General features: G+C 36.0%; 1 protein-coding gene across 1 annotated transcript in view; it reads left to right on the top strand.

Moving 5' to 3' along the window:
* Window positions 1-25,627, top strand: part of LOC139692459 (alkaline phosphatase-like) — a gene marked incomplete at its 5' end in the record, with an annotated part of 349,793 nt that overhangs the window by 7,047 nt on the left and 317,119 nt on the right. The window contains one exon of the mRNA XM_071590674.1: window positions 15,019-15,193. Within this exon, the coding sequence (XP_071446775.1) occupies window positions 15,019-15,193 (175 nt within the window). The remainder of the gene's footprint in view (window positions 1-15,018; window positions 15,194-25,627) is intronic.

The following is a 25,627-nucleotide window of genomic DNA, read 5'->3' as shown; positions in this document are numbered from 1 at the left end:
CTTCAAAATTGAGATATAAAATTTACCCTTTTTAAACATACATTTTTGGATAAACCAGGGTTAATATTGTGACATGATTAGAGATTGATGGAATTAAAGCGTTGAAAATTAAGAAGTATACACGAGAAATGATTTTAAAATGGCCTATTTTCGCCTCCGTACAAAGTGATTGTTCTTGCCTAACTTATTAGGTCATATTTCCGGGGAAATTTTATCTGTTTGAAAACCTGGATGATGATCAAGGATATATTTTACGTAATGTTTTCCATGTAATTGTGGAGAAATGAAATGAGATATTTCCTTCTTTAAACTTTTAGAGCCACTCAGACTTCTTGAATGATACAAAAATTTATCATACAGTCAAAAAATAACTTCAATACTTAAAAATTCAGTCAATAGTAATTTTGGTGTTGAACTCCTTTAGGCAAAAATATTAGTTTTGAGTGTGCTGGCCCTCCCATTGGCGGTTGCCACGTTGTTTCTAGGTTACTTTGGTGACCGCAAATGGATTAGTACGAGAATACTTCAAATTGGTAGATGTTGGCGTGCGTGACTTGTTTAGAAGACGGTGATAGGGCTGGCGCATAAATTGATAGTTAACTGTAAGACTGCCATAGAGATGAAGATTGAAAGGGGTCGAGTATGGTGGGCATCTAGGGTCGCAGACGTGTCACTCGGGCTATTGACAGAAATAGCACGTGGGTCTAAAGAGGGTCCGGGTCTTGGAGAAGGAGAGGCTTTGGATTGAGGGACACCGTTGGGAGTAAGCGGAGGTGGTGAAAGACGGGGTGGGGGTTTGGGAGAGGAAGCTGTCACAAGGTGAGGTGTTGATCTTGAAGTAATTCTCGAGAGCCGGGTGAACCGTAAAGGGTGACATGAGGGTTTTTTTTTCTTTGCGAAGGCACGCAGAGTATTTCAGGAGTCAGGTAATTTACGAATTCTTGAGGTGGAATGGTTTTCATGTGGGTTGTTAGAAAGATGGAGAAGGTTGAGCGGGAAAAAGGTCGGCTTTTTGGTAGAATTAAATTCCCTTTCGATCCCGCAGTGGGGATTACGGGTGAAATGGAATGGATAAGAAAAGAAAGGAAAAATGAAGACTATGCATCTCAAAGACATTAGTTATAAAATCGCTTTAAATTTCATAGTACCAATTTATTTACTGCATGTACTTACTTTTAAATAATGCGATAGTGGAAATAATGATAGCATTATTTCTGTAATATTTATATTGGTAAAAGTGATTTGTCATATAAACTTACTATATATATATATATATATATATATATATATATATATATATATATATATATATATATATATATACTCATATATACAGAAACAGATATAAGGAAAAGGGATAGGAACACACATAAAGGACGAACACAATAGTGGTAAGGTTTCTGTATATATGAGTTGTGTTGGTTGGTTGGATGGTTTGTGTATATATATATATATATAAATATATATATGTATGTATGTATGTATGTATATATATATATATATAAATATATATATATATATATATATATATATATATATATATATATATATATATATATATATATATATATATAAGGCTTAAATATATGTTAGCCTAAAAACTGGTTTATAATACTAAAATATGTAATATTCTACCTCAAGGGGCACCCCAGATTACTCATAAGATGAGGAGAAAATGAATAGCTCTTTTCACACAGAAATCCGAATATTTGGATTATATAACTCTGCCGCCGTTAACCTAGTGCCAGAAGTATTAACATAGTAAATATATCTTCAATTTTCATATAAATATTTAATGATGTTGGTATGTACAATATTCAATTCTAAAACGGCCATAATTAATTCAAACGTAGAGATATTTGTAAGCATTTAATGGGAGATTTGAGTCCAAAAAGAAATACCAAAAATAATACCTAATCCGGAATTTCACAACCTTTGAAGTTCAAGATAATGCCCCTGTACGAGATAAGAATAAGCAACTGTACAGTAATTAATATGAGCGAGAAATGAATATTTCCCCAGCTTCTGTTGCAAAAGTCTAGGGTATTCAGTGCCCGAAGGATAGAGTAGAGGAAATAAACAAAAAGAGAGAGAAAGTTTTCAACTATTAAAAAAATGCAATACTCGAGAATTTTCTAATTGCCTCTCTTTGTATTCAACAATGTTTATCGTGCCCGTTCCTTGGGAAGAGAATTACTTGAAATTATAAGGTGCGGGAGATCTGCAGCAGTTGAGTAGCAAATCAAAATAGTTTTTCCACATAGAAGTCTAGAGAAATTGAATGAGGCCATAAGACATATTAAAGAGTTCAAATTAAAGTTTCTGTTAACCATCGAAAAGTCACGGTTTTTGATTTTAATAAGACTTTCAATAAAATAATTTATAAAGAATGGGGTGGGACTCTCGTTTGAAGCCGAGACTTAATTATTAATAAAATTCTGTTACCGGAGCAACAAATTCCATTGAAAAACCGTATTTAGACATATTGCACGTAATTATTTCTCCTGGAATGCCCTTGTTCACTTATACAGTTGATTAATTGCCTTTTGTTACTAATTGGAAGCCGTCAGTTTCAAAAGGAATATTTTATTCATGTTGACCAACTTATCCAGAGGTGTATTTCGCTTCTATTGGATTCTTGATTATTAATGATTAAATTTAGAATAATTAACCTTTGATCGACCTTGGGAAAAGGTATCAAATCTGAAATCGTAAATTAGGGATTATTAATAAATTTTTCTATCCGTATGAATAAAGTGGAAACATTTCATTTTTGAAATAGCTTTTTTCTGCGGCTGCATTAATGTTGACGAAGGGAGACGAAAAGATAATTGAAAAATCTAAAGCAAAATTGAAACCCAAGGGCAGAGGGAACGGATAGTATTAGTAAGTGAAACAATTTTGCATACGTGAGAAGAATAGGGAATTGCCGTAGGATTATCAGATTGAAGTAACAGAAGATAAATACAGGGCCAGATCTACAGGGTTCGTCCGGAAAATAAGTGTACTGATTTTTTCCCGCCGCTCCAGGCGCGCCCAGCACCGCTCTGATGGGCTGCGATTGGAGGGGGGTATGTTGGCAAGCGACGCTGAAAAAGGCAGTCGGCTCTGAGCTGTGGTGTAGTGAGGAGCTCTGTTAACGCGAACCTCCACGCTCGACCCACGTCACGGAACGCGATGCCGAAGCAGCGTTATTCCATCAAATTTGCGGTAAAGCTTGGGAAATCGTCTACCGAAACTGTCGGTATGATTAACCAGGCTTACGGGGAGTCAGCCATGTCCAGAAACATGATCTTGCGGTGGCACAAGATGTTCGTGGAGGGCAGAGAAGAGGTCGACGACGAACCACGGCCTGGACGCCCATCAACCACACTCACCGACGAAAATGTGCGAAAAGTTCGCGATGTACTGAACTCTGATCGTCGTCTTAGTGTTCGGATGATAGCGGAGCAGTGTAATGTGCCAGCCAGCCAGGGCGTCCGGCCAGCGATCAAAAACATCTGGCGGCGGCCGACACGACAAGCGCGGTGTGAGACGGCGCATTGTCGTGTCGGACTTCTTGGCCAAGCACGGCGTGGCAACGCTGCCGCACCCGCCCTACAGCCCGGACTTGGCACCACCGGACTTCTTTCTGTTCCCGAAGATAAAGAGGAGTTTGAAAGGAACGCGATACGGGACTTTGGACGCCGTCAAAGAGGCCGTGACGACGTGTCTTCGAGAGGTTCCCGATGATGCCTTCGCGGGAGCGTTCCAGGAATGGGAACGCCGCTGGAACAAGTTTATCGACTCACAAGGGTCCTATTTTGAGGAATTTTAGCTTAAGATATGTAAAAGTGTAATACATTTTTTTTTCCTGAGCTCAGTACACTTATTTTCCGGACGAACCCTGTAGATCTAGCCATTTGGATCGATTGTGGACAGATGGGTCAAAGGGGCACCACCAAGACGAGATTGGTAGATTTCACTATCTGGGGCCAGTAGCTACAATTTAGTAATGTTTTTAAAAATCATTGTTGACTGAGACAGAATTCCGGACTGTCTGCCAAAAATCATGACCGGATGCCAAAACCCAGAACTATGTTTCACGGCTCAGGATCTGTTATGGTAGCAAGGGCTAATTTTTCGGATGGAGAAGCCAAGTGATGAACATTGTGGCTGTAAATAGCTTTGCAATTGTTTAAGGTAGCTCGCGTGAATAAATCAACTTTTTAATACCTTTTGAAAGAAACGCATTGTTGAATATGGATATATGTAGATATATATACATATATATATATATATATATATATATATATATATATATATATATATATATATATATATATATATATATATATATATATATATATATATATATATATATATATATATATTTCCGTATATACTATATATCGTATGTCCAGTAGGTGTGATCACCTTTCGAAGTGCCTTCAATGCAGGTGAATCTATAAATTGTACAAAAGTAATAGATATGTAATCCCCAAAAAATATTTTACTTTCCGTTTTTAAAAATAAGGTTCGAAAATTATATGACTAATCTTTTAAGGAGAATTATGAAGAAAATAAACCCAACAAAAATTCACTTTCCATTCACGTCCTTACTTGAATGAACGTTAATTTTTAATTCACAAAAAAGATACGATATACTACCTTGATCAAAAAGTTCCCGGAATAACCACCGTGTGGCGCTCCCATCGTTCCGATTTGAGTTCTGTTTTTTTTGTTAAATTGGTACATCTGTTGTTGATATTACGTTTGTTTATTTTGTACCACTACCTTCCTCTAACCCTAGCAAGTGGATCAAGTAGATAAGTTAAGTAATGTGCTGATGTACAAGTTGAAGAACCATGCTCAAATTACTGAAGGGGCTCATTTTCATTTAAGTTCAGATCACTAATAGGAGCTTAATGGATAAAACCTTAATTGCAGTCTTCGAAATGGGACCTTAAATTGCGAGCCATTTGATGTTTTTTTGTTTTTTGTCCAACAGTGATAACACTAATTTAAATTTCATCACTTTTCATCTCTATTCTTCTTCTAAATTCATTTTAAGAAATTCATCTACGACTATACTACCTTGATCAAAAAGTTCCCGGAATAACCACCGTGTGGCGCTCCCATCGTTCCGATTTGAGTTCTGTTTTTTTTGTTAAATTGGTACATCTGTTGTTGATATTCCCTTTAAATCTTAGTGTCATAACTTGACATTTGCAAAAGTTACGTAGCCAAGAGTACATCTATCTCTGTGTGTGTTGGCGATTTTTTACAATTGCAGAAATGGATTTAAATTTGCAACAACGAACTTGTATTAAATTTTGCGTAAAAAACGGATTTAGTGGCGCACGGACGTTGGAAATGTTGGAAAAGTGTTTCGGCAACGATTCTCTAAAAAAAACGGTCGTTTACCAGTGGCACGAGCGGTTCAGAAGTGGTCGTGAGTCAATCGAAGATGATGAACGCAGTGGCAGACCATCGACATCGAAAGTCGGTGAAAAAATTGATAAAGTAAAAGAAATGTTGGTCAATAACCGCAAATTAACCATCAGAGAAATAGCGGAGGACTTGAACATTGCCTATGGATCCGCCCAAGACATTGTGGTTAATGATTTGGGTTTCCGTCGTGTAGCAGCAAAGTTGGTGCCAAAAGACCTCAATTTCATGCAAAAAAGAGACCGTGTTGACGTCGCAAAAGACATGATTTGCGAGGCTGAATCCGATCCCACATTCATCAAAAGGATCATTACTGGAGACGAGACGTGGGTTTATGAGTACGACACGCAATCCAGACATCAGGCAAGTGAATGGCGTTCACCAAATGAGCCGAGACCAAAAAAACCACGTCGTTTTCAGTCAAAAAAGAAGGCAATGCTGACGGTTTTCATGGATTACAACGGTGTAGTGCATCATGAATTTTTGCCAGAAGGCGGTAGACAGTAAACAAAGAGTATTATTTGGGCGTTATGAGACGTTTGCGTGAAGCAATTCGCCGAAAGAGACCAGAAATGTGGGCAGAAAACTCGTGGATTTTGCACCATGATAACGCACCGTCGCACAGTGCTATCATTATTCGTAATTTTTTGACGAAAAATGCAACAAATACCATCCAACAGCCACCGAATTCACCTGATTTGGCTCCCTGTGACTTCTTTCTGTTCAATCGAGTTAAAAAACCATTACGGGGAACGCGTTTTAGCAGCCGAGAGGAAGTAATGGAAAAATCGCAGGAAGCACTGATGGACATACCGAAAACCGAATATAAAAAATGTTTCGAGGATTTGATCAAGCGCTGGCATAAGTGTGTTGCAGTCGATGGGGATTACTTTGAAGGGGACAATATAGATTTAGATGAATAAACTTGTATTTTTAATTTTCTGAATAAATTCCGGGAACTTTTTGATCAAGGTAGTAGTTATCACCGCTAGTTTGAACGGTAAAAACGCAGTACAATAAAATTTACGTATCCCACGGACAACTGAGGAAATCGATATCATTCCACCGCGCATAGACCGAGCGGCTGCTTTAGTCGACTCCACGTCTACCTTGGCAATGGTCTCCCAATAATAGTGTCTAAAGCATGAGCACTCTTCCTTTATATTTCGTCATTAATTATGATTTACTTCTCATGATATAAAGAGCTGTTCGATTGAAAACTAATTATATAAATTTTTTGATAGAAAAAGCCTAATGTAGTGTATATTTTTATAATATTACTATGTGTAATTAATTGCTAAATTTTTAATTAATTGTTGAAAGAAAAATTATTTTCCATCAAGAAAAAACTCTTTTAAACTTATTTAATCCCCCGATTTAATTTGGTTTCAATGGCTTTTCGAATCTATTTGGGCAATACACCCATTTCAAACGATGATGTATTATTAATTATAGCTGAATACCCCTTGTTGAAACACGAATTTAATAATTATTAAAAAATGTGTTTAGTTCATTAATTTAGCTTGTGGCGAATTATTTATTTCCTATAAATTCTTACCCCATGGAATTTTGAAATATTGTAGGTAAATAGAAGATTTTTGATGGATGTCCTAGAACGTAAAAAACGTTTTTTGTGGATCAATAAATATGTAATATTCAAATACGTCACTTAATTATCTACGCTTAAAGATCTCGTTAAGAATACTTTAAACTACTAGTGACATGAGATCTCTTGTGTTTTAATCAAATCTATACAATCTTTTTAAGTTTAGTGTTTGGCTAAAACTATTTTTTTAAATTATGTTTAAGTAAAGCAAGTACGTATTTCAATTGGATGCAGTAATACTAAAAGAACTTAACTTGTTAAACCTGAGTCTGAGTTTGTTATTTCTATCTTCTGATTAGTTTACACATACACTCTATATTCAATATTAATATTTAAATGTACTCAATTCAATTGTCTAGATTACTTTTTTTATTTGGATCCATGGCCATATCTGACCGTCTCTGTGCTCTTTGCGATAATAATTTAATTAGACGAATTGGATTTGGAATCACACGTACCAAAAAAATCGTCCTAATACCTAGTCTCCTCTGTACATAATCATGATTTGAGTCACACCTTTAAAATTCAACTTCGAGACAAGAAGAGGGTCTGAACAATTGACTGTGAGTTTCTAAGGTGTCAATCCTACAGCCAATATTGATTTTTAAGAACTTTAAACCTATATTTATGTATCAACCTTAAGAGACCGGGGAATCCATTAAGTTCATGGAAAGTTTAGTTTTGCTTATATTTAAATGCATTTTTCTATCTCCAAAAACTTATGTGAGGAATCTTGTCGAAATTAGGTCGGCATTATTTCCTTGAACACTTATGTTTTACGGTGCTCCAGAGGGAGCTGACGCTTTTCTTATTCCATGATTCTAAATATGATTAATTATTGTAATGGGGCGCTTTTCAAATTTAGGATATGAACGAAAATGATACACGTCTTGAGTTGTGATTCTCATTTCACTCTAGCATGTCCCTGGTTTAACTTCACTGCCCAAATATATGCAACATTAATCCGTTAACATGAAATTTTTGATTCTCATAAACGTTATTTTCAAACCTAATTAAGGTAAATTTCCTCTTAGTACGCAGAGACTAGTCTCCAGATTTTGAGAATAACTTGATCATCCCTTCTAATTTGTAACAATAACAACACTAATGTCTTTAAACATTCATTATTAAAATCATTTATACGTGAAAGTAAATTATAAGTTACTATAGTCAAAAGGAAGTACCAAATAAATTATTGAATAGTTTGTTATTGTAATGCATATTATGATTTGATGTATTAAAAATAATTCATAAGGCGTAATAAAATTCGCGCACTCCGTAATATCTTTTGGAGCTGATACACTAATTTCCATATTTCTGGCTATGCGTGGGTCATTCTCTCGAATATAGAATAGTTTAAGACTTAGTCTTATTTTCAATGACAGCATTTCCTAAGGCTGAAGTCTGAATTGGAGAATATTTCCACCTCGCCGCAATCGGTAGTGTGCTCGCCAGCAAAGTCGACGGTCACGAGTTCAAATACACACCTTGGGCATTCACATGGAGCGGGTAAGTGTTTGTGTGAGTTGAAGCGTTTCCATGGTGACCTCGGCATGACCTCATAAGCCGTAGCCACTGAAATCCTCCACGACAGATTCTCGTGAGATGGGCAATTTGTTTCCAGTTTCGACCTTGCGAAAACCGCAGCAATAAAGTCGGGACATTGGCCTATTGTGATTACCCATCTATTTTTATTGTTCCAACTCGATGATGATCCCGTTTCGGGAACTCGTTAAATGCCGCCCAATTGAATGGAACGAGCGAAAAGCCTCTCCTAGAAGGAGCGATTCAGCGAGGAGAGTAGGCGGGGATGGTGCAGATTGAAAAGAAATAATTGAAACATTCCGTGCAGGTCAGAGAGATCCGAGTAGTTCCAAGTACAGAGGATGCAACGAACAAACGTGCAAGCGTGTGTAAAAAATAATTTGGGACTCCCCATTGCTTAAGAGGCTAATGGTGTTTTGCTTGCATAGTTTTGATTGCGTTACTGATATAAATATTTAAGGTATATATATATATATATATATATATATATATAGCCCTAGCCCTACACACACACACACATATATATATATATATATATATATATATATATATATATATATATATATATATGTAGGGCTAGCTTTAAATGTTCGGCAAATGCCTCTTTTCGAATTAAAAAACTGAATGACTGCATTAATTTGTAAATAATTTCTATAATTTAGCCTTAAGGCTCAATGTCCGTGAAGGATAGTGATTGCTGTCCTTTTTGTCATACTTGAATAGATAGTTTGATAATGTATACCTTTTATTTGTAGGACAGATGGATTGATAAAAATGTTTTTAGATTTGGTCAATGAGTCATTTCGTCAAAGAAAAGTTTAAGAATTTATTTTGTTTCAATTCGATTCATAATAGTCTCTAGCTTTTTACGCTTTTTTATATAATACGACGGAAATTCGAGACCACATATAGGCCCAGGCTTCAATAAAAATGAATTGGAGACTAAATATGAAAAATGCTGTTGATGTAGCGACAGAAAAATCGGAAATTCGGGATAAAATGTAATCCAGAAGAGCCATAGAAAATTTTCCTTGGTACTTTTCCAAACCTTATATTTAACGTTAACAGATTCTTGTCCTCATGCAAAATTCGGTTACGGTATCCTGGCTAATGTTTAGGCCGAGAAATGGGTCTCTTCCGCTTACCCGTACGAGGGATGGAAGGAGGATGAAAAAAAATTGTTTCCGAGTGCGCTCATGCACATCTTCACCCGACCCGTGCGGCCTCGTCTGTGAGCGGCGTCGAAAAGGGAAGAGACGTGCGCGCGCGCGTGTGAATAATAGTCCTCTCGCGCGGCACCGTCCTTCGCCGTCGCAGTGCGAGTTGATCACCGCTCTCGGTTCTCGCCTCCCATTTCGACGATCTCCGCATTGCGCCAGCACATCATCGGTCGCGCACTCGTGGGAGAGCACGCAAAACCTTTTGAGTCCGTCTGTCTAGGAAGGATGGAGTGGAAGGAGAGCTCACGCGAGAAAAAAATTACGTCGGCTCAGGATTTTGGCAAGTGAGGGTGGGGGGTGAAAAGGGTTTTCGGGGTTGGAACAAGCTCTCGTGGCGGTCGTTTCTTCTTGAACGCGCGGAGTTATTTGTCTTGAATTCCGGTCAGTCGATTCTCTTAGCTAAATGGATTGAGAATGGGCCTATGGAGAATGGGGAGTGGGGGTGGAGGATGCGGGAGAAATGTTTTACGTCGAGGGGGGTCTCGCGTGGTCGATAAGACAGCCGAATGGGACGAGCGAGTGAGAGGGTCCCGTCCTTAGGCCTTTCCTTTCGCCCTCCAGCTGCCTTACCCGCTCTCCTCCTTCTTTCAGCTTCCGCAAAAAATATTTTCTCTGGGGTAATTATTTATTTAAGTACCCTTCACGTTCGCCTCCATCTCCTCCTCCCAACCACCTCCTATTTCACCAGGCAAGCTTTTTTATCTTCTCGAATGCCTCAACTTTTTTTCTTTTTTTTTCTTCATTCCCCCATCTTTTTTTTCTGAACCGAGATTTGATTATAAACTCAAGAGAATTCTCCGTGTCGTGTTTTTAACGTAGCCATTGTGACAATCTTCGAAATAAGTTTTTACTTCCTCGCCGTTTTTTATCGTAGACTTATTTCTGTTATTATTATATTGGTTCCACGTTTAATTCATTGACATTCCATAGTCTCTTTCGCGATCTGTGTATGAGCTAGCCAAGTGCTCTCGACCAGGTTTTTTTCAGGGTATTTTTTTTTTGTTCGGGGGAATTCGAAAGTAGCCAAGATCCTGTAAATGCTGGAGCAGGCACACAATATAACTGATACAAATCAGCCAGTTGGCTCCAAGGATTGTAGGTAAAAATTCCTTGCTCTATATGCATTTTGTATCACTTGATTTTTTAATGAAGTACTGGAAAATTAGTGTCGTTAAAATAACAGTGACCGACATAAGTTAATTACAAAAATAATATAGATCATAATTTAAAATGAATGCATGGCGCACTCTTATTACATTAATGCCCTTTTATTTGTAATTGATTGATTAATTTTGATTTGATATTTAACTTAGTATTTGTTTTTCAAATGCCAACTTATAACGCTTTTATGCTTCATTTTGCACTCAAGATATCCCAATCTTAAATACAGGTCAGGCGTGAATGGTCGAAACTTATGATTAAATCCGCCTAATTGCGTAACTATCAGAGTTCAGATGCATTTGTTCCAATAACAAAGTTTGAATACACCTGCACTTTATATCGAGCTCAAATTTTATTATTTAATAGGATTATTTCAAATATTTTGATGGTTTATATTTTGTTGTCACCAAGCTCGCAGATAACTCCACACGCGGCAGTTTGTTCAATGATAGTAAATTAAATGTTCGATGGTTTCTGTCTCAATTTTTCATTAAATGAAAAATACATTGTGTTTTTCGTGGGATGAATTAAATATATAACTGATGTGAATTCCAAGTGCTTCCTTGGAAGAAGTCAAATGATAGATAGATAGAGGTCTTTATTTGGGCGAAATTGAGACCAAATGGTCCCTTCTTCCATTTATTTATATATAACGATAGGATTTATACATTTATAATGATGGGAGAGAAAGGAGGAGGATTCATGAGGGCAGAGCAAAATTAAATAATGAACAGTGTCCCGATAGGGTATAATTTGATATTTCAGCGGACCGAGTAAGGATATGAGTGAAAAACGAATACCAAAACAAACACAAGAACAAAAACGTTCGAGGAAAAACTTCGAAGGGGTGCAAAGGATGGGTCCTGACTAAACAAATGGACTTTGGAAACCGGCCCTTAGTCCGCACTAAATCCTTCGAATCCAGTCTTATGGAACTTGGATTGAACATGGTTGTGAAAATATCGGAAACGTTTTCAAACCAAAAAGAAGTCCCCCATAAAAAGACTGGCCATTTAATGAAAACATGGGGTGCTAGAATACCGGAATTAAAGGAAATTCAAGAAACTCTAATTTTTCGTCTGTTTTACAAATATTTTGCAGGTAAATTGGAGCCATAAATACATTATTAAATCAAAAGCTAAAAAAGAATTGCAAATGGTTTCCTTCATAAAATTAAATTACAAACTTTTATACTTTAATATTTTCAATTTTAACGTGCCGCCCACTTCTGTGATAAGTACAGTTGGGCGAAAACTAAGCCTTAATCACTTATTTCAAATTTTTATTGAAAAGATTGTGTTACGATAAATTGGTAAATTTGTATGGCCATGAAATGATATTAGAGAGTAAAAAGAGCTAATAAAATCACATGTACCTAATTTCAAGTGAAGAGAAATGAATCATTTTGCTTGTTTCAGCATTAATAATTCCAGAGATAATTTATGTTTCCATTCATCTCTTAAACAAGACTTTATTTTTAGTTTCCATTTTTAATAGCCCTGAAGCCTTGCTCACAAAATAAATCAAACAAACTTTATCAAAATACCCTTGGGAAGGAAAATGAAATCCTGATCGCTAATCGTCGTATATCGACAGAGGAATTTCAGGCCCTATTTTTTATTTGATTATAGATTATATGGATCACAAATTGAATGCTGGTATAGTATCATGGAATGAATCTATTACGTTTGAAAACATTTGCAACAATAAGATGAAAGTGAAAACAGGAGCGTGATAATTATGCTTATCATAATATTTTTATGTTATCCATCTCTCCGTCCTAATTTAAAAGCAAGATATACTGAATAATGATTAAACACAGCTCTTATTTTAATTCAGAGATTTACGTAAAGCTTTTGATGAAAAGTACCTATTTTTTATGGTGAAAAAATGGCATAATGGTAAAACTTCAAAATCATACATGTTTTGAAATTTTGAGCCAGAGAATGCAACTATGCATGTAAAAGTAAATGAATTTCTTGTAAAAGTCTGTTTATTGGTTTAAATCATGTGATGTAAAATTTCAGTATTTAATTACAATTATTAAAATTATAATTTTAAAATGTACAAAATAAGTTTTTTAACGACATACATGTGTTTGTAATATGCCTCTCATATACATTCATTATCAAAGTTTTACTCGGAATCCGACTGGAGGGGGTTAATTATAATTTACCTTAATTTATAACAGCTAAATTTTTTCAACATGTTCACAAACACAATATCATGGACCCACATTAATTAGCTTCCGATCTTTGGTTACGTTTAACGAAAAACAAACATTTCCATGGAATAAGAAAAAGTTATCTTAAATGGTTTAAAAAATACTCCAGGGAAAATAGAAGATAATGGAGTGACCTCGATGTCTGGTGCCTAAGTTTTCTCTTCCCGTGAAGGCTTCGGTGGTTAGTCGGGAGGTTTATTGACTCCTAAATGTCATCGTTTTATCGCCGTGATTGTAAAGCGGACGCCGAAACCAATGCCATCAATCGCTGGACGCGATACCAAAATGACCAGCGCTACGAGATTACTCGAAATAAGCCATCGAGACCGCCGTCTGGCGTCCTTTTTTATAGTCGCTTTGCGCCTCTTCCGCTTCTACCGTGGATGATTTACGCTAGATATAACGACGAGAATTTAATTTTGTGTGGGAAATGCTCATGTAATATGCTGGTCGTCGTTCCTGAACCCATTTAAGCCAGTAGAATCATTCGCTTCTGTTTAAGAATTGATATTCTGGGGATAATATAGTATGTGATTCTTTGCCTGTCATAAGGGCGCGGGCGTCAGTTTGTCTTACAGAACATTGAGACACATTTGTTGACAATTTGGTCGGTTTTTTGACTCGTTGCTAAAACGATTTCATTTAGTGTGGCTATATATATATATATATATATATATATATATATATATATATATATATATATATAATTATTTAATTCTTTTTAATAATTTTGATCAGCTCCATTTCTTGAGAGTGAGAAAAACATCGTGGTAGTTAAGATTATGGGCATACAGGTTTACTTGTAGTAAAAATATGCACTGAACAATCTAATTACGCTGTTCGAGTCGTGACAGATTTGGACCATAACGGTTATTCTTCCGTATAATGTTGAGCTTTGGTAAAAACAAATGTTATCATGAAGCACAACTTTATATTAATAACATCTCAGTTAGTAAGGCACTAAAATTATAATGGAGTAATGAGATGGTGAAGGTTTTATGTGTTCTCTGTGCAAATAGGACAGCTAATTTTCCTCTTACAGACTAGTACACTCTCAAACGTAAAATGTATCTCTTTAAATCTTTATGAGTATTTTCAGAAGTACAACTTTGTTTTGTAAATGATCTACAATGTTGAGCTTTGAGATTTCTTGCGAAAACTTCTAAAGAAAGGAAGGCTCGGCACTTAGCAGCATACGATTACCTAAAACTTCTAGATTATAAAGTAAGCTAACATACAGGCTAACCGATATATGTTTTTTGGTAACTGTAGGAAATTGCGTGCAAAAAATCCTATTAGATAAATTTTACTGTCCAATATAATGTTTTTAAATTTCCATGATTGATAAATGTGTGTAATATTATTGTCAGGAATACATTAAACTTTATATGATATTATCATGACAAGTGACGAGAAATCGTTACAGATAGACTAAAATTAATCATACCATAGCGTAATACGTTCATTACATAACTATTATGACGTGGAAAGTTTAGTATAATGGACTTTTACGATAATGGTCTCTCCATTAAGTGCAAAAGGTTTCATATTCAGTGACCATGGGAATACATTGAAATTCGTAAAAGGTTTAGGGAAGAGTCTCGAGTTGCAAATACAGTTTTAATATTTTCAGTCGTGCAGTCATCACGTTGAGCATAATGATTTGCAGACTCTTTCGTCGAAACAAGGGGGAGCGGCAGTGTGGGGAGAGATAAGGGTCGGACCCCTTTGGCGATTATTTTTATGTGCATGGGTGGAGCGGTGACAGTTGTTCCGCTCCGCTGCCACCGCTCACTGATCCACGGACATCCCTTCCCTTTCTACTTCCCCAGACGTACAACGCGGACGCGCAGATCGGTGAGTCGTCGGCGTGTGCCACCGCCCTGCTATGCGGCGTCCGCGCCAACGCTGAGACGGTTGGCGTGGACTCGTCCGCACGCTTCGAGGACTGCCACTCCAGTCACTCTTCCAGGGTGCCCTCCCTCCTCGACTGGGCTCACCACGAAGGTAAGTAAAGAAATATGCATAACCTGGGTGATAGGAACGACCCTATAGCGTCATGATCAACGTGACAATTTATATCGTTCTCCGCGACACGCCAATATTACGAAGCGTAAATGTGCGTATATGTGTGTGTTTATACGCACACGCACACCAGCACAAATGCCCATTTACAAATTGTCCAATTCTTACGACAAAGACGGTTATCGTGTCAGTGAAATATTTAACAAACAAAAGTCAGGTTTTTATATCTGTGTAGTTTCACCGTCTTACATTTACCACGCGCGCGCACGCACATTTAAACCTCCTTTTCAAAGTCTGTCTGATCAGAACAGGTGAGAGTAGGCTATCCAAATAGACGCGACAAAAACACTAAAAAACACAAAAGTATTTCTGCGGAAACTTAGATTTGTCACGTATGCTGGTATGGCAAGTGAAAGGTTGCGGGTTCAAATCATGAACACTTTAATTTTTCTCCGCGGAAATTAATTCCCCTTTCTTTCGCCCATATACATATGTGTCCTGAACAGATTTACTTCACTCTTCCCTCAATATTTCAAGTATGGATATTTCAAGGTATAAGTATTTGTTAGCATACGAGGTTTGTTCAAAAATTATCACGCATTTTGTGTTTTTTCAAAAATTATGAATTTATTCATGAATGTCTATTTTGTCCCCTTCAAAGTAATTCACATTAGATATTATACACTTGTGCCAACGTTTTTTCCAATCCTCGTAGCACTTCAAAGAATCATTTTTTGTGATCTTGTTCAGTTCCTTCTTCGATGGAGTCTTTATCTCGTCAATCATAGCGTAGCGTCACCTTTCATGTGCCTCTTCAGTTTAGGGGACAAGAAAAAGTTACTTGGGGCCAGAACTGGGGAATTGAGTGGCTTCGGCATCATTAGTGTGTTGTTTTTGGCCAAAAATTTGCGCACAAGGAACGATGTGTGAGCAGGGGCGTTGTCATTGTGTAAAAGCCAATTTTTGTTCTCCCACAAATCGGCGTTTGTGGCGGATTGTGTCGCGCAAATTGCGTTTAACTTGCAGTTAATATTCCTTATTTACTGTTCTACCCAGTGGCAAGAACTTATGTTGCGCCGCCCCTGAACTGTAAGCAAAAGTTTCACACTGGGGATTCTTCACGTCATCAATGTTCTCGTCTGTCGTTGACGTGCTCGGACATCCTGCACGCTCTTCGTCGTTCACATCTTCTCGGCCCTTTGAGAACATTTTGTACCACCGATAAAGGTTGCTTCGGCCCAAGGTAGCTTCTCCATATACCTTGGTCAGCATTCGGAATGCGTCCGCGCACTTAATTTGGTTTTTCACGAAAAATTTGATACAGATTATTTGATCTATTTTTTGGAACAGGTAAAAATCGAAGACAAGCCAAAACATGTCTAAGCAAAACAGCTTCCAGTATTTCATTGAGCATTCAAAATGGCCGAAATTTTTGGCATAACTGAGAGACATAAGTAGCAACATAACGCCACAAAAAAAATGGAAAATCAAATATATTTAACCCGCGAAAATTCAAAATTCGTGACAATTTTTGAACAGACCTCTCATAGTTTTCCGGCTTCGGATAGTTTTTAAATAATCCATGAAGACTACTAGGAATAGAGATGTTCTACTGAAGCAAACGCTAACCTCTACGCTGATTAGTTCCTTATCTCTTTACATTGTTTTACTGCATTCCTTACAAATTATCTTTTCTCTCCTGCCCAACATTCAGTTTCCCTACTTAATTCCTTTTGTAACAACTATAATTATTCACTGCCTCTGAATATCTCTTTCATTCATATCTTCCGCCTCTTTCATTTTCTTAACTTCTATCCTACAGCATCTTCCCTTCGCCAGTAAGGTATATTTCAAAAAATATTCTTAATTTAGTCTATTGGCATTAGGTAGGGTATAGGTTTTTTCCAGAGTTCGATGGATTATTACAACTAAAAGCTGGAAAAATTTTCCAAATGGCCCAAGGAGAGTATATATCGGAGAACCTAACTGCTTTTATAATGAAGGCCTGGAATAAGGGGTTTTATGCTCTAACTCAACTCTCCACATTTAATTGGGAAACACCAATACCTTACAAATTTACCCATAACCCAGATTACCGAGGGCCAGACTTGCAAACTAGAGGCAAAACTAGTTACGGTGGACTTAACTGTGCGCGTCATTGTTATGCCCCTACTATCCCTGTAGACTTCGAGTAAAGTTGTTTCGTGCGATAGTTTTGTGCACGATCATGAGATATTTTGTAGGCCGTCAACTATGAATACGTAGTGCTGGTGAGTTTGAAGCCGGTTTGTCCTATTGTAATAAAGTCCATGTTCCACATTGGGCCTAGATCGTCTAAAGGAGAATCTTCTACTAAGTGGTAAATATGGTCGCCCATTGGCTGGCCATTACACTCCTCAACTGACTTAAAAAACTTTTATATTGTTTTGCTCCATGAATTAATTCCTTTCAGGTCACAGAATATTTATACTAATCAGTATATACACTCAAGAATCGTAAATTAACTCCATGAGGTTTCTATTGCGCTAAGTAGGTTCCTATGAAGTATATGTATGTACCATATACTTAGGTTTTGTTTATCTACTGAATTAAATTTTCATTTGGGTTGATATTTTATCAAATATATTTTATAGCTATTACTGAAGGTAATTAAATCAACATTTAAATTATATATTATCATACTTCCCTAACATAAGAGTGTAAGAGACCGCCTCGATAGCTTAACCGGCTAAGGCACTTGTCCGGACATCGGGTGATCTGGGTTCGAATCTCGGCCAAGGCGAATGATTTGTACACTGAAATTATTGCATTTTAATGCACACTTAACTCAATTAAAAGTTACTGTAGCGGCATCTCCCACAGGTTCTTGGAATTTCTCTAACGTCAACTTCCACTATAAGAGTGAAATTTTATATTCCACGAGGTCAATCTTTACAGGCAATCCAGTTTTATATATAATTGCAATGAGTATTGATACATGAAATATTGTGTGGAAAATTTGAGAGATAACTCTGAGTTTTGAATGAAGCCCGGTTTTAGGAAATCATTATTTGAAAATATATTCTCCATTTGTGAAAGGGAAATGACCTCAATGTGATGAGTAAGGCAGGAGAGATGTAGAAAAATTAGGAGAAAGTATTCCAAAAAATCAAATCCGTGACAAGCAAATTTGGAGAAAAAATGTTACGTGGAGACCCCAAAGTGGAATTAAAATTTACTTGCATTTATTACAATAACTTGGGAGGGCCTAAGACAGAATAGTACAAGGAACTACTGGGCTTAATATCATTGTTAGTTTTTCATTCAGGACCCTGAATTTATTTTATTAATGCTTTAAGAAGTTTCAAAATTTCTCCTTAGAAGTAAGGAGCCAGAAACATATTCAACAAAATGATCTTTTTCGTCCTTCAATGCAGCAATCTTTAATAGAATCAGGAAATTAAACAGTACCCCTGTGGATCACCTGTGATTAACATTTTCGAATTGAACACTTGTCCGCTTGACAACACTTACCTTCCTTAGACTTGACTATCACGAAAATTCATTGACAATCCAAATAATTTCAGAGAATATCGCATATTCATACTAAATAATCCGTAGCATTTCTCATTAAACTAAAATGTGCGAGTAAAAGTGAAATACTTTGGTCATAAAATCATGATGCATTCAAAAATCTCCTGCCTAAGTTAAAGTTAAAGTTAAGTTAAGGAATCCTAGATAAAGAAACAGGCAAAGAGAAAAGAGACAATCGTGTGGCAATCAGACCCCATCTTAGTTTAAGAACCGATGTTGTTGATTATATTACGTCGGTGCAACATTTGAATTTAAAGGTGGCATTCCCCGGAATTTTTCACTTATTTGTCAATTTAAGGATTGTATCCTGTACAATCGGTGTGCCTAAAAGAAAACCGAAATTCAAGTCTGAGTCTACATACGGTATTATTTTCATTCAGTCCTTCATTCCCTTACAGAAGTATTTTTTATCTTCTAAGTTCTATTCTATTATTATATTCTAAGTTCAATTCTGTTATGTAAATAAAACTAGAATAATACGTCATCTGATCTGGTAACTCAAATTCTGAATCGTGGCCAAAAATCATTTTATGAATCTGAAATATAATAATTATGGTATGCATGGTGGGAAAACCTTTCTTCTGTACCGGTCCTCTGTTGTTCTGCTCGCTAAATAGCTAATCTTGATCTATTCCATCATATTCAACTGGATTACGACCGAATCGTAATTTTCTCTAAAAATCTCATTTTCCCTTATCATTAATTTTAAAGTTCCTACTTAATATAAAAAGATAAGTGTTTCTGGATTAAATTGGTGGAATTTTTTTAATATAATTTTTGGAAGATAAAAATTAATATTTTCTCATCTTAGTTTTTATGCTTTGCATAATCATCAGATCAAGCACTTTGAATATAATTACTGCATACATGAACGTTGACTGCAGTTAAAACATGAGGAACTTCTGTTTTTCCAACTTTAATCAGTATTTAATGCTTTGCGTAACGAATAAGAAAACAAAAGGAATACTATAGTAAGTGTTTTCAAATCTCTGAAATTTACTTTCATCGTTCTGATGAGACACGAATGCTAAGGAAGATATCGATAAAGCATATAGATTAATATGCATTTTTATTGTCAATCATAAAACATTTATAGAGTCAAAAACCTGGCTAGTTCATTTGAAATTTTAGTTTAGTTTCAAAAATGTTTTTCTTAATTTCTAATATATTTTTAAGACTTAAGATTACGACTTACTTATACGAGACTTACTCGTATTTCATTTTTAAAACCAGTATTTTCACACTATATTTCAAAAACAGTTTTCAAATATGAATATTACTGCGCAGATTAACATTATAAATAACACCTTCCATCCTTTCTCGGTTGGTTTGAGCGAACTTCTAAAATCAAGTAAACGATTTTATATTCATTTGGTTATTTTCGGTAATTAATTTTTATTTTTATTTTATACATTTTTATGATCCTTCTAGTCTTATTATTTTCACTCCGTCTTTACTACTCAATTACTTGTTTTGAATTTAACTGGCACGTTAGTTCATTTAGAGATCATTAAATTGAAATTGATAGTTATTGACTCACAGCTAAGGCATTTTAATCTGAATTCATTCAGAAAATAATTTATAAATGAGGGCGTTTGTAATTTTAATATGTATTGTTAGGTTCATATATGATAGCAAACTGAAGGTGGTAGTTTTTTCAAACTTTGATTTTCTTTTTTTATGATGTGATTTGGTTGAAATGTTATTTTAATTAATATAAATAATGAACCACGTGGTTTTAGGCTAAAGTGTGTACACTGCTGAAGTAATATCCAATCATAATATTTAACTGAGAGAATAAAGTTTCTCTTTTTAATGAACTAAAGAGAATAAATGAACATTTTGACCACTTAATTAACTACTTTGTGTTTCTCGCACTCTGCAATTCTTTAGTTTTTTCAATTCTGATACAATAATTATATGACGCATTTCATTAGCGGTTGGAAGTTTGCAGCACACATTTTTGTGACATGTATACGTACAGGGTGTATAGAAAATTGAGTTAGATAAGGGATTCTATAAACGTTTTGTTTAACAATGTGTTTGCACATTAGGGCACCAACGGGAGATTGTATGCAATCCATCACAAATTTCAAACAGCTCATACAGAAGTAATTAGATTGCGCTACCATCAAATTTCCATTTTTTATGGTAGTTGGAACGAACTGAACTTTGAAGGTATTTTAATTAAGGCGTTCATTTAATACACTTTCAATCTCTCGTATTTCTGAAATTCTAATTTAGGAAACAGGTACTACACGTCAATTGATTGTTTAGTTGTTCAAACAATGCTGAGTCAATTCAGTGGTCAGTGGTCATTGACTTTAGTTGGGCTTAACCTTACTGACCAAAAATGTTTACATTTTCAATAACGCTGTCCTTATGGACAAACAAAATACTTCTATTAAAAATCTTACCGAGTCTAATGGTAATATTTATCGTTGATGTTTTAACCCCGTAGTACATAAGCTCTTTTTAAAGTTTTGCAAGAAAAAATTTAATTATAAGTCTCGCATACTTGTATGTTGATTTACACATTTCGTTTTTCCTGGATAATTACCGCGCAATAGAAACTATATTCCTCATACTAGGGACATTGTTTTCCATATTTTAATGCCATACTAAAATATCATTTTGAAAATTATATCTCCATTTTTAATTGAGACATGCTATCAATGCATCTGTAATATGTTTTCTGATTATATTTTGGACAGTTTTAAAACATTTAGTAAATATATAAAATATCATTCAGAGCAGGAGAAAATTTTTCTTGTACTCGCGTATGATTTTTCGTTTTACTATTGTATAACTATTCCGAAAGGTTAATATTGATGTGATAGACACATTTCTATTCATTATTATTTCTTCAAGGGCCTTTGCGATGTACTATTGGTATCCTATTATTTAAACAATTTCAAATAATGCAGGAAATCACTGTCATCCTATGAATTACTAAATTAACACGCTCTTAGGTGCCATGAAAGTAGAATTTTTATTTCTCAATCCAGCATTATATGATATAAAATTATCATATATTTGTCCATTTTTTCAAGGGAATAGTTTTTTCTCGTTATTATTTTCATCAAAATATCAATAGTATATTCCCATTAGTTTTATGAAAACTACTCTTGCTTCCCTACGATACTCATTTTGCTCCCATTCTATATTCTCTTAATCTTTGCGTTAAGTTATTTTCATAATATTCCCACGTCTTAGGGCTAAAAAGGTATGGTGAATGCATTTGTCTAAAAAGTTATATGGTATTCCATTAAGCTATCCTAGTGAAACAATTTAATTGTACCGTCATTGTATTTTTATAGTGTTTCAATGTTGGGAAATTCTTATTAAGATTCAGGGAATTAGTCCGCCGAAAAAAATTTTTTCCTTTGCTTAATGTTTCTATTCACAATTCGATATGAAACATTTAATGAACGAACTATTTTTTTAATACGTAGTTTGAATTTGCTTCGTGTGGGCGACGTCCGACCTGAAATTGCTTTCCTTAGGGCGAAAAAAAATACGGTCTGTTTCATCTACCGGCGTCATGATGACGCGGGGAGGCAAGCGACGATAATTATGGATTGATGGCGTCCGGATGCCATCCAATTGGCATTCGCAGCGTTCAATTACTCCCCGGGTCGCTTCACGCCACACCCGCCCACAGCCCCGTTTCCACGCCCTCGTCGATTCTGCTGTGGCGTTTCGGTAAACCTCCCAGCTATCCCCTCCTTTCGGCCGCGCTCTCGCCGCGCTTTGTCGAAAGCCTTCACGCCCAAACTCCAGGGAAGGAATCAGACACAGTAGCTCCAAAGATCTCGGCAGACAGTGGAAAAGCAGTAATAGCTTTTGGGTCCTTGATGTATGTATGTATATATATGCACCAAGCAGGCACCAGGGGTTGACAAAATAAACGGAGCAATAATCAAGGCACTCGGGGTCAAAGGGAAGGATGCCCTCTGTGGAATAATCAAAGATAGTTACGACAGCGGAAAGATACCAGAAGACTTCGAGTTAAGTGTAATGATTGCAATACCAAAGAAACCGAAAACAGATGAATGCGAAGAACACAAAACAATGAGCCTGGTTAATCAAGCTTCAAAAATCCTTAATCCGATAATTTGTCCAAGAATACGATAGAAGGAAAACTCTCAGAAATTCAATTCGGATTCAGGAAAACCGAGGAACAAGAGAGACAATTCTCAGCTCGAGAATTTGGTCGAAAAAGTAAGACACGTAAACACGAGTGTAAATACAATTGGAATTCGTGTGTGGGTATATAAATAAACATACATATGTATATATATATATGTATGTATATATATATATATATATATATATATATATATATACATACATATATATATATATAAAACACAGATGTAGATTTTAGACCATAGAGACACAAAGAAAGCTACCTCTCCCCCGCACATGTTATATCCGCTTTTCCGCGAGAACGCCATTCTGAAGACGACGGCTGAGCCGTCGAAACGTCGAATAACATATTGTGAATGTCCTTTCTTTGTCTCTCTATGGTTTAAAAATCTACATCTGTTTTTTTATATATTTGTGCGTCGCCGAAGAGCGTTCCATTTCGAAGATATATATATATATATATATATATATATATATATATATATATATATATATATATATATATATATATATACATATATGTATACACACATATATATATACATTATATAAGCCAATGTGTTTATATACACAGAATAAATTGAAAGATATTACCAGAAGATTCACGTAAAAATGTTTGCCTGAAAACTCATAAATATTAACAATTCACATAAGAGATGAATTAATGATAACAGTTTACAGAGATGGATATTGCGAGAAAATAAAGCCAGCTACGCTTTATGAACGCAAAATTCGAGGTGTGAATAATTAACAGGAGTTTGTAATTGATTTCCATTGAAGTGATTGTGTAAAATACAAAGGGGGTTTAACAATTTCAATATAAAAGGATATTGTGATATTTTAGGGGTCGTTTTGTATTTATCAATGTATTACCTTTCCATTTCGTAATTATTAATGTCCCTAATACTCTTCAAAAGTTGAATGTAATTATAATCATTTATTAAAAAACCAGCATATCGTGAAGGGCATAGAAACCAAGTTGTAGGATCAATCAATCTAATGGTTATCAAAATCAGTCATTTGACGGGAGGGCAAAGAGTGGGAGATTGATAGAACTAAAATTACTTATACATGCCGAAAATCATGAAATAAAAGGCATGCAATTTTTAATTAGTATTGCATTGAATATCTCAAAGAATATTCTGGCAAAGTGTAGACAAATAAAAACCTCAGGAACTGAATACCAAGATATGGAAATAGCAAAATAAAATGAAGTTAGCTTTCGAACCTATTCCCAGTAATGGAAGCAAAATGAATTTAAATGGACAATTTTGTAATCCTTTACGCCAATTAGTTTTGCATATTGATTATTTTCTTCTCTAATGATGCAGTAAAGCGTTCTCTGTAAGGTAATTTGCCTCATTATATCAGCATGTTATGCCTTGGTGAGGAGAATAACATTTGTAACGGTCGATTCAAAATTCATTTAGGAATAAGACGTGATGAAAAAGTGTCAAATATTGAAGCTAATATTTACTTTGGAATTAAAATGGTCAACAATCCACGGCATCTCATTTCGTCTTCTTCCTAAAATATATCCGTATAACCTAAGGTAAAATTTTACTTAGAGGGCAGAGATGATTTTTTGATGGGGGCAGAGAAGTAGTGATCCTCGACGGACGCTTAAGCATACAGTACACCTGCCTTGCACCTCTTACCCCTCCAAGGTATACAATGGTTTTCATGTGGAACAAATCTAACGGCACTTATAAGGGACGTGTGGAGGTCAGGGTGTTGGATGTATGCAAGCGGGATTGTAGTCGCGTCAGGCAGATCATTCATTGGGCAGCACCTGCAGGATAGGGCATACCGCGGAGCATCTGGCCGCAAAACTCTTCGTGCCCTTTAATCATTGAAAACTCGCAGGTGTAGCAAGCATCACTTCGGGAAGAGTAAGGAGGCGTTTTGAAAGGGGAAGGGGGTTTTTCGGAAGGTTTGGGGCTTTGAGTCAAGTTCAACGGCAGCGGCGCGGAAGGCGAAAGAAGAAGTGGAGGTGGGCGTGGAAGGGAGGGGCGAAGCGGGCAACCCGCGGATTATTGCACAGCCGCACCGCGTCGTATTCCCCTTAAGCGCCTCCTCCTCCCCCCCCCACTCTCCCACCTTCTTCCTCTTACCCTTCTGCCGTTTTTTTATGAGAGAGAGAGAGAAGACAGTGAAAGATGACAGTACACATGTTCCTCAGAGGATGAAGGTAGCATCGCGGCAAAGCAGAGGGTTAGATGATGCATTATCAGTGCGAATATTGTCAGCTTATTTTGGCATGATATTATATGAGATACATTCAGTATTTAGATTTTGATTCCTGTGTTCAAAATCTAAGTTGGACTTTAGCAAAATTCTAAATAATAAACCATGTTCCGAAAAAATTATAATGTTTCAACAAAAAATGACAGTAGTTTTAGACGTAACTATTTTCATGAGTACTGAAAAATGTTTGGGAGGTTTCTATTTTGTATACTGCGAGAAAAATATAATTTCCTGCTCGGTGAGACTCAGTTATTTTCATAGCTATTAATTGTTTCTTTCTCATCTTCGCAAAGAACTCGCCGCTATTACTCATACAAAAGTAATTTCTAATCACATTTCTTCAGTTATTCTAATTGAATAAATTCTCGATTAAAATTAATGTTTTCAGACTCACATTTATCAGGCATTGAAAAAGCAAGTTCTTTTAAGTAAATATGAGCTCAA

This window comes from Hetaerina americana, unplaced genomic scaffold (assembly GCF_022747635.1).
Source record: "Hetaerina americana unplaced genomic scaffold, ioHetAmer1.1.p SCAF_4, whole genome shotgun sequence".
Taxonomy (NCBI): Eukaryota; Metazoa; Arthropoda; class Insecta; order Odonata; family Calopterygidae; genus Hetaerina; species Hetaerina americana.
Note: the sequence above shows the minus strand (reverse complement) of the source record. Positions and strands in the feature narration are given on the sequence as shown.